Here is a 10,083-nt window from a genome sequence, read left to right as displayed (position 1 = left end):
TTTTATTTTATGTGTATGTGTGCATTGCCTGCATGTAGGTAAGTGCACCTGTGTTGTGCAATGCCTGCAGAGGACAGAAGAGACTGCCAGATCCCCTGGAACTGGAGTTACGGACAGTTGTTGACTGCCATGTGGGTGCTGGGATTCGAACCCGGGTCTTCTGCAAGAACAGTGTTCTTAACCGCTGAGCCATCTCTCCAGCCTGTTTTGTAATTTTTAAAACTTCATTATTGTTGTGTACGCATGTGCGTGTACATGGTGTATTTAAGGGCATGTGCGTACCACAGTACTCATGCGAGAGGGTCAAAGGACAGTTCTGTGAAGCTGATTCCCTCCTTCAACCTTTATATGGATTCCATCCGTTGAAACGGTCACAGGCTTGCACTGCAAATGCCTTTACGTGAAGAGCATCTTGCTGGCGCTGTTTTGTCATTTTGAATTGGGCACGCCTATCAATAACCAGTGAGAATTCTGCGAGATCTGACTTGAGAACCCATAAGAAAGCTATGTTTGCTGCCTCAGGTGCCAAGAGCATGGGTCTATTTAAGTTCATTCATGACAGAAACAGCTTGTGCCTACAATTACAGTTCTCAAAAGGCCGAGGCAGGAAAACTGCCACAATTCTGAGGCCAGTCCAGGCTACACGCTGAGTTGGAGGCAAACCTGTCAAATAGCTGGGTGTGGTAGCACATGTTTTTAATCATCTCAGTACTTGGGAAACAGGAGAAGGCAGATTTCTGTGAGTTCAAGGCCAGCCTGGTCTATAAAGAGAGTTCCAGGCCAGCTGGGGCTACAGGGAAACCCTGTCTCAAAACACCAAAAAAAAAAAAAAAAAAAAAAAAAAGTAAATAAATTCATAAATCTGGCATTTTTAGGATCATCCATGTGGCTAATAAAAATAAGAATTCTAAAATTTTATAGTGACTGGGGATACAGGTAAGTGTATGTGCTTCCTTAGCACGCATATCCTAGGCTCGATCTCCAATACTACAAAAGAGAAATGGACTTCTCTCTAGGTCTCTAGGTTCACTGGGGGCTTGCTATGCTGTGCTTGGGATAGAGGGAAGGGTCAGAAATTGATCCCTGATTCCTCAGGGGCCTCTGTCTCAATCTCTGCATGTGCTGCCTTTAACTCTTCAGTTAATCCTGCAAGGGAGGTAAGATTAGCTCTATATTAACATGTGGGGAAACTAAGGCCCAAGAAGGGAAAGCAGCTTATCTGAGGTCCATCCATCCCAAAGCTCAGATTCCACCACCCAACAGAATGCTGGGAACCGCCTGCACCCTGACCTGAGGATTCCTAGGTCTAAATGTCTCCCATAGCAACCACATGAGGTGGGAACAGTCACCAAGCCCATTATAAACATAGACAAACTACAGCCAGCGGTGCTTTCTCTGGCTCAGACACCCCTGCCCGGCCCTGACTGCCCACCAACATAATCAGTCTAACCAGCGTGTCCGGAAAGCTGGACCCACGGGTAGTGTTTACGGAAGGAGACCACGAAGGGCGAATACTTCAGAACTGTCTTCAGCTTCTTCCAGGGTTTGCTCTGTAGGGAGGAGCAGCAAGAGGTCTGGGTCAAGGCCAGTGAGGGAATGAGCTGGAGGCACTGTCACAAGTGAGAGCCGAGGTGGACCTGAGGTCTCTGAGGGCCAGGGAGCTTCCTGGGATCATGGTTGTCAAGCAAGTGGGGGTGAGTGAATCCCACTTAGTCTGATGATCATAAGCACTCCAAAACTTCAGCAAAGGTGGGGAAGGGCTTGCCCAGGTCACCACTTTCTTTGTTCTGTGTATTTGTCATGAGTAAGGATAGACTAGGCTGAATACCAATCGCCAGAACACAGCGTACCCTGAAACACATACTCACAAAGTACGGAGGCCTGGCCTCTCTGCCCCTTAATCAGGTCAGACTTTCTGGAGCGAATAACATAACCGGAGTGGAAGGATGGAAGCCAACCCCAGAGAGACAGATGACAAAGTAACAACCGAGACAGAGAGAGACAGGGGCCGAGATGGAGGCCGCGGCAGTCTCCGGTGCTGTCCACCAATGGCTCTGGCTCTTTCCCCTTCAGACACGTCCTTGTCCCTCTGAACTGTTATTGACCTGCTGTGGCCAATGAACTGAGCAGAAGTGCCACTCTGGAGGGGAAGCTGGCAGAGCCAGGGACTCTCTATGTTCAGTCCCCTACTGGGATCGGGGGCTTGACCAGGGAATGGGCCTGGACCCCTGAAGGGGAACAGAGCAGAGCCCCTCATCCCCACCGAACTGTGGCCAATCTGCTATGCAGTATAAAGTAACCTTTTGTGCTGGGCATGGTGGCACACGCCTTTTAATCCCAGCACTCCAGAGGCCGTGGCAGGGGGATCTTTGTGAGTTTGAGGCCAGCCTGGTCTACAGGCCAGCCAGAGCTACATAGTAAGGCCCTGTCTCAAAAAAAAAAAGGAAAGGAAAAAGGAAAAATTTTATTGTTCTAAGTCATGCAGACTTAGGAGCTGTTTCCTACTAGAGTAGACCTTGATCTACTTTGATCAGCAGGAGAACAGCAAAGAGTGATTAAAAGAAATATGAAGAGGCTGGAGAGATGGCTCAGCAGTTAAGAGGCCACACTGTTCTTACAGAGGACCCAAGTTCAGTTTCCAGCACTCACACTGGGTGACTCACAACTGCCTGTAACTCCAGTTCCAGAGAATCCAACACCTCTAGAGTTCAAGGGCACCTGCACTCACATGCATGTACATACATACATACATACATACATACATACATACATACATACAGAGAGAGAGAGAGAGAGAGAAAAGATGCTATTACAAATACTAAAATAAAAAACAAAGACTGAGGCTGAGAGATGGCTCAGTGGTTAAAAGCACTGGCTGCTCTTGCAGAGGACCTGGGTTCAATTCCCAGCACCTACATGGTAGCTAGCAACCATCCATCTCTCCAGTTCCAGGTGATACAACCCCTCTTCTGGCCTCCATGGGCTTTTCACGACAGGGGTGTGCTTACATATATGCAGCAAAACACTCATATGCATAAAATAAAATTAATTAAAAATGCCATGATTGAGAGAAAGAGTGCAACAGAAACCAGGGACGGGCAGGGGTGTAGTTTAGTGGCAGAGTGGGGACAGCAAACACAAAACAGGATTTGATGAAGCTATATCATGCTGCTTCACCCAAGAGCCAGACAGAGTCTGGTTCAGACATCACACACCCACCCCAGGCACAGAGGCCCTTAGCATGCATTGGGAGAGTGGGTCACCTGTAGAGAAGAAAACTGTGTGCTCACCCTGCTTTGCCCCCAGGGTCAAGGGCATGTTTTCTCCCACCAGCAGAGTCTAGCTACCCAGTGGACAGCTAACTGGTGGCAGCCAGATGCTTAGCAGGGAACCAGGGTGTTGGACCACATGGGATTCAGGAAGGGCTATTTTCTCCCATGGGGAAGAGATGATTAATCAAGGTTCCTGTTCACTAAGTACCTGGGACATTCCAGGCACCATGACAAAGACTCTGCATACCATATCAATCCTAAAAAACAACCCCAGGAAGATAAGTTGTCTGTGTCACAGCAGAGGAAACAGACTCGGAAGTGAAGACACTGACCTAACATCACCCAGCACAGTCCTGGGCTTCTGGCTCTACTCTGACTCCACAGCCCTAGGCCTTACTCACTGCTCTCCAGCTGACAGAAGCTCAAAGGGGAGGAGGCATGCACTGGGTTACAACTGTGTCCCTAGCACCTGGTCAGACACAGCAGGTGCTCCAAAAACAGTGCTTGGAGTAAAGGTTAGTTGAAACTGACTTTTATTATAAACAACATGTTCTTGTTCTTTCTCTCTCTCTCTCTCTCTCTCTCTCTCTATCTATCTATCTATCTCTATCTCTCTCCCTCTCTCCCCACCCCCAGCAATACTAGGAATGGAAGGAACCCAGAAATTTCTGCATGCTAGACAAGTACTCTACCCATGAGCCACACCCCCAGCCCCTCACTGGGGGATTCTAGGCGCAAGCCTAAACTCCCAGCTAGTTGGGAGGCTGACTGTAACAAAAGGATGATAGTTCAATATCTGCCAGGGAAAGACAAGTATAAAAATAAATTGTCTTTTGCAACCCAGAACTCATTGTTTAGCATGAGTCTTGATACATACAAGAAGGAACATGAAAAGACAGCTCAGAGTGATGGTGCTGATAATGAGATTGGTTCTGAGGAAAGTTTAAAAAATATAGGTTGCAAAGATGAAAAAAAAAAAAAAAAAAAAAAAAAAAAAAAAAAAAGATCTACCAGGGAAACATAACAAGTTAAAAGCCTGGTCAACAGAGAGAGACCCTGTCTCAAAATAAAAATTAAAAGAAGACTAAGGATATAGCTTGGTAGTACAACACCTGCCTAGCATGAACAGGTCCTAGGTTCTTTCAGTCCCTAGGTTCAAACACACATACACAAGAAACAAAACAGGGCAGGTGAGATGGCTGAGCCGGTAAAGGTGCTTGTGGGCAAACCTGACAACCTGGATTCAATCCCCACATCCCACACAGTAGAAGAGAACCAACTTTCCAAGTTGTCCTGTGACCTCCAAATGCATGCTGTGGCACATGTGTGTTCATACATATTCACACATACTCAATAAATTAATAGAAGAAACAAAACAAAAAGCAAAGGGGTATAAAGTACTCAGAGCCAGGCATGGCAGAGCACAGTTGTAATCCCAGCACTCAAGGGGCTGAGGCAGAAGGATAGCTGCAAGTATAAGGCCAGCCTGGGCTACATCTACATAATGAGTTCCAGGCCATCCTGGACTACTTAGCAAGACCCTGTCTCCAAGAACAAAAGAAAAAGAAAGTACTTAGGATAATTTCTAGTATGTAGCAAGGCTTTGATCTTTTGTTGTTGTCTTCTGCTTTTTTAAAAAGTATTTTACTATTTTTATTTTATGTGTATGAGTGTATTGCCTGCATGTATATAAGCGCACCCGTGTCATGCAATGCCTGTGGTAGTCAGAAGAAGGCGTTGGATCCCCTGGAACTGGAGTTATAATTGTTAGCCACCATGTGGGTACTGGGCATGGAACCCAGGTCCTCTGGAAGAACAGCCAGTGCTCTTCATCACTGAGCCATCTCTCCAGTCCCTTGTTTTCTGCTTTTCGAGACAGGCTCTCCCTGTAACCCCTGCTAGTCTGGAACTCACTATGTAGACCAGGGTGGCCTGAAACTCACAGAGTTCTGCCTGCTTCTGCCTCCTGAGTGCACTACCACACCTGGCTGATTTATTTTACTTAGGTGTCTTTGTGTGTCTCTGTGTGCAGTATGTGCATGTGTGGGTACAGGAGGCCAGAGAGGGCATCAGAGCCCTTGCAGCTGGAGCTACAGGTGGTTGTGAGCTATCTGATGTGGGTGCCAAGAACCAAACTCAGGTCCTGAGCACGATGTGTTCTTAACCTCTGAGCCATCTCTCCAGCAGTCCCCCACTCCCCTTTTTTTTTTGAAGCCCTAGCTGTCCTGAGCTGTCCTGAAACTCACTGTATAGACCAGGCTGGCCTTGAACTTACAGAGATCTGCCTGCCTCTGCCTCCCAAGTGCTGGGACTACAGGCGTGCACCACCACGCCTGGCTAAGAGACAGGGTTTTTACTCTGTGGCCCAAGTACATTTTGAACTCAGGTCAATCTCTTGTGTCAGCCTCCCAAGTGCTGGAATTATAAGTATGGGCCACAGCACCTGGCCGAGGGTTTGAATCTTAAGTGTATGACTTCATTGGATGAGTGACTTCATCTCTCTATGCCCCAATTTCCTCATCTGTAAAAGAGGACAGTAAGAGTATACACGATATAGGGCTGCTGTGAAGAATAAATAAATTAATGAGAGTAAAGGTAGAGCACATGCATGGCTGCGGATGAGTGAGCGCTAGTTGCAGCCATTGATGTTGTTGTTATTATTATTAGTCACTAATTTCAGCTCAGCTGTGCAGAGATGTCAAGGAGGTGAGAGGGCAGGGCAGACAAAGGGAAGCACTGTGGCAGAAAGCCCTGGAGGGTCAGCCTCTTCATGTGGGTACCAGCATGTCCAGGCAGGTCTGTTTCTCACAGCTGGGGCCACATGTATGAACACATCCCTAAGGAAGGCATGTGAGCTGGGGGGGGTGGCGTGGTTCAGGGCAGATTCCAGGGGCCCCAGCCCAGTGGGAGGATTCTGCAGACAAGCTGGCAAGCAGATGGACTCTGAGCCCAACTTGAGGCTCTTTCACACCTGCTTCTGCTGGGAGCTTCCCTCCCAGAACCTGCCCAGCCAGCTCTTCTGATTCACCAGGGGAGAGCCACACCCAAGCTGGGGGCGAAGGTGGAAAATGTAAACAGGAGTCTGTAGGGCCTCTTGGGGAGCTGAAGAAGACAGGGAGACTAGGTGGGTACCTGGTTAGGCTGAGGATCCCGAGCATTCTGCCCTTCGAACATCCAATGAAAAGCTGATGGTAGCCAGCCTGGTGGTTCAGATCTATAACCCCAGCACTTGTGAGGACACTGAGGCAGTTGGATCATTATCATAAGTTCAAGGCTAGCCTGGGCTACAGTGAGATCCAGTCTCCAAACAAACAAAAACCAGAAAGCTGGAGGCTCAGTCTAACTTGTAGAAACATAAGCACAGCATGGTGAACAAACACCTGTGATCCAGGCACTGGGACAGTGAAGGCAGGGAGATTGCTTTACGTAGCAAAACTCGTATCTAAAAAAAGAGCCAGGTATAGTGGCACATGTCTGCAATCCTGGCACTTAGTTGGGAGAGGCTAGATGGATATTCAGGAGTTCAAGGTCAGCCTCATCTACATAAGGATGCTTGAGACTAGCCCGGGCTACATTCGACTGTTTAAAATAAAAAAGAAAGAGCCAGGAGTGATGGCACATGCCTCTGATCCCAGCACTCAGAGGCCAAGGCAGACGGATCTCTGTGAGATCAAGGCCAGCGTGGGGATTACAGGGAGACCCTGTCTCAAAAATGTCAAAAAAAAAAAAAAAAAAAAAAAAAAAAGAAAAAAAGAAAAGACAAGCTAAGGGTTAAACTAAGATACCGGGGGATGGATGTGCTGTCTCCTGTCTCCTTACTGGTGGTATTCTTCAGAGTTGGAGGGGTCGGATTCCCCAGAGCACTCAACAGAAGTCACAGACCCTCCCTGCAAAATTATGTTCCCACACAGACTCACACGATGGTACAATTTCACAGGTTCCTAGGCACCATGAAGTTAAGAGTGATTCTCCACTGCTGACGCCCCCCCCAAAAAAAAAACAGACAGAGAAGAAAGGGGAGAATGTAAGGGTGCCTGAACTGGTTAGTAACCTAGCTGTCAGGAGGAGGAGGTCGGTGGATGGAAGAGGTGTATAGAGGTGAAGCTGCTGGTGGGCAGCTAAGAGTAAGATGGAGGAGAATTTTCCAAGCCAAGGTGGGAGGATAAGAGATTTGGGGGATGTACTTTGAGGAAGAACGGGTCCCACTCACCCCAGATCTGTCCTCGGGATCACTGGTCCCTCCGCCCCCAGCCACCAAGTCATCCTCAGATTCATCGAAAGAAGAGGCAGAGGAAAAGCCTCCAGTGCCTCCCTCAATGCGGGAAGGGGGTCCCACTGGCTGGGCCTCAGGCTCAGGAGTCTCAGGGGTGATGATGAGACGGGGCACAGGGCACAAGGAGCTGCACTCCAGGTGAGAGCACAGGTGAGTCACCAACTCTCCAGGCTCTGGTTCCTCTACTGGCCTATCTCCTTCGGACTCCCCCAAAAGGCAGTCTGCTCCAAGCGCTGCCCAGGGACCATCAGTGTCAGGCTGTATCCGAGCGCTATGAGTATCCTGTGTTGGAAAACCATCACTTCCAGGCTGATTCCAGGCTGCCCAAGGACTCTGTTGTATCTGGGAACCATCCGTTTGGGACTCTGTCCAAGAGTCATCGGTGTCATGTGGTGTCCCAGAACCATCGATGCACAATTCTTTCCAGGAGCCATCTGCTCTGGCTTGTGCTGAGGGGCAGGGTCCCTCTGCGTGAGTTTGGAGGCTGGACCTGCTCTGGTGGGTCAGGAGGTGATCAGCCCAGGGCTTGTCCCTCTCTGGCAGGGTCTGCCACCCAAGTCTTTCTAGCTCGGTCCAGGGCTCATCCACCCCTGGCTGGGTAACGAGGCTGGCCCTCCTGGGCTGCGACTGGAGGTCGGATCTGTGAGGATCAGCTGGGAAGCCATCGGTCCCAGTCTCGGCGCAGGGACCGTCCATCTCCAGGTCTGCACAGTGCTTGTTCCTTTCTGGATGTGTCTGGAGGTTGGACCTGTCTAGCTCCTTATTTTGGCTGGCCTTCGCCGTCTCCGCTCCTGGGCCAGCTGCTTTGCACTCAGCATGTCCGTCTGCACACGACTCAGGCCCCAGGCCGGTCCTCTCGGTCTCAGGGTGCAGGCTAGACCCCTCCGTCCAGGCCGGGGGCCCGCCCCCCTCCGGCCATCCCGCAGGGCCACCCGCGCCAGGCCCGGGTCGCTGCAGTCCGGGCTGTCGCCGCCGCCCCCCTCGCAGCGCCTCCAGCCCCATGCGGGCCGCCGCGGGCAGCGCCCCGGCCTCCGCCTCGCTCAGGCTCCCCCGGCACGGGCAGCGCCTCATGCCGGCTCCTCCGCTTAGGGCTTCGGCCGGCCTGGTCCCTCCTTCCCCTTTAAATCCTACGAGGGGTGTGGCTGGGGGGGAGCCCCAACTCCTGGTTCCGGCCCGCCGAGCTCCGGCCCAGCCGGCCACGAAGGGGTTAACCGATACTTCGCCTCCCAGGGAAAGCCCCGAAGCCCCGCCCCCGCCGGACATGACGTTATGGTGGGCGGGACCTAGCCTGGTACTGCTTGTGCGGCTATAAGAGTTACCTGTCAGCTCCTGATGTCCCCCAGACTTAAGTCTGGCCCTGGGGTCTAGGTCGTGCGCTATTGGGATTCCCTCCTTACACCCTGCCTAACCATTGTCCCCCACACCCTCCAGGGACCACTTCAGCCTTCCTACACCCTGAGTGACCAGCTCAACCACGCACTCATTCAACGTGCAACTTTAAAAAAAAAAATTATTATTTTTATTTTATGTGTATGAGTGTATTGCCTGTATGCATGTAAGTGCACCGGTGTCATGCAATGTGCGGAGGTCCGAAGAGGGTGTTGGATTCCCTGGAACTGGAGTTATGGATGGTTATTAGCTGCCAGGGGGGTGCTGAGAATCGAACCCTGGTCCTCTGGAAGAGCAGCCAGTTTTTTTAACCACTGAGCCATCTCTCTAGCCCCCCAAGTTTTCTTCCTTTTTAGGAAATATTTATCTAAATATGAACAATATATGAAATGCACAAAATTCAATAAAAATATATACTGAATAAAAAATTTTTAATAATGTGTATCTGTGTGGGGGTATGTGCATATGTGGGTGCAAAGGCCTGATGGAGTCCAGAGCAGACATCAAATCCCCTGGAGCTGGAGTTATAGGCATTTTTGAACTGCCTAAGGTGAGTGCTGGGAACCAAACTTGGATCCTCTGCAAAGCAACAAACATACTTAACTGCTGAGTCCTAGGATGGACTTTTCAAAGACCTATGGGCTTGGGTTCCAGAGTCGCCTGGGCCACTTCTCAGCTGTGTTACCTGAGTGTCTTTCCCTCCAGTATATTTTCCATAAAAAGTATATGATAGGCCGGGCATGATGGCACACACCTTTAATCCCAGCACTTAGGAGGCAGAGGCAGGCAGATCTCTGTGAGTATATCACAGTGAAAGATTTATCGTCCTCTTTTTTTTTTTTTTTTTTTTTTTTTTTTTAAAAAAAAAAAAAAAAAAAAAAAAAAAAAAAGTGTGTGATGTCTAGCTGGGCATTGTGGCACAAGGCATGAGCTTGTAATCCCAGCACTTGGGAGATGGAGGTGGGAGGCTCAGGAGTTCAAGGTCAGTCTTAGCTACATAACCAGTTCCAAGTCTGGGCTACATGAGACCCTGTCTCAAAAAAACAGAAACAAGGTTCAGTGAGACAGCTCAGAGGGTAAGAAGCCTGGTAACATGAGTTCGATCCCCAGAACCCTTGTAAAGATGGAAGAACTGACTCCAAGAGTTGT

General features: G+C 49.6%; 1 protein-coding gene and 1 pseudogene across 2 annotated transcripts in view; one reads left to right on the top strand and one right to left on the bottom strand.

Annotated features, from left to right (window-relative positions):
* Positions 1–9,055, bottom strand: part of Itpkc (inositol-trisphosphate 3-kinase C) — a 24,182-nt gene extending 15,127 nt beyond the window's left edge. Inside the window, exons 1-2 of one of the 2 annotated variants that reach the window (XM_029556569.1) lie at positions 7,483–9,055; positions 1,451–1,550 (exon numbers count right to left, since the gene is read on the bottom strand). In XM_029556569.1, coding sequence (XP_029412429.1) covers positions 1,451–1,550; positions 7,483–8,808 — 1,426 coding nt within the window. In that variant the 5' untranslated portion in view covers positions 8,809–9,055. The remainder of the gene's footprint in view (positions 1–1,450; positions 1,551–7,482) is intronic. The other variant, XM_008854012.2, reaches the window with a different exon arrangement.
* LOC115067792 lies at positions 4,056–4,162 on the top strand (annotated as a pseudogene).
* Positions 9,056–10,083: the final 1,028 nt, after the last annotated feature.

Source organism: Nannospalax galili, unplaced genomic scaffold (genome assembly GCF_000622305.1).
Source record: "Nannospalax galili isolate Female #2095 unplaced genomic scaffold, S.galili_v1.0 scaffold886, whole genome shotgun sequence".
NCBI classification, from domain to species: Eukaryota; Metazoa; Chordata; class Mammalia; order Rodentia; family Spalacidae; genus Nannospalax; species Nannospalax galili.
Note: the sequence above shows the minus strand (reverse complement) of the source record. Positions and strands in the feature narration are given on the sequence as shown.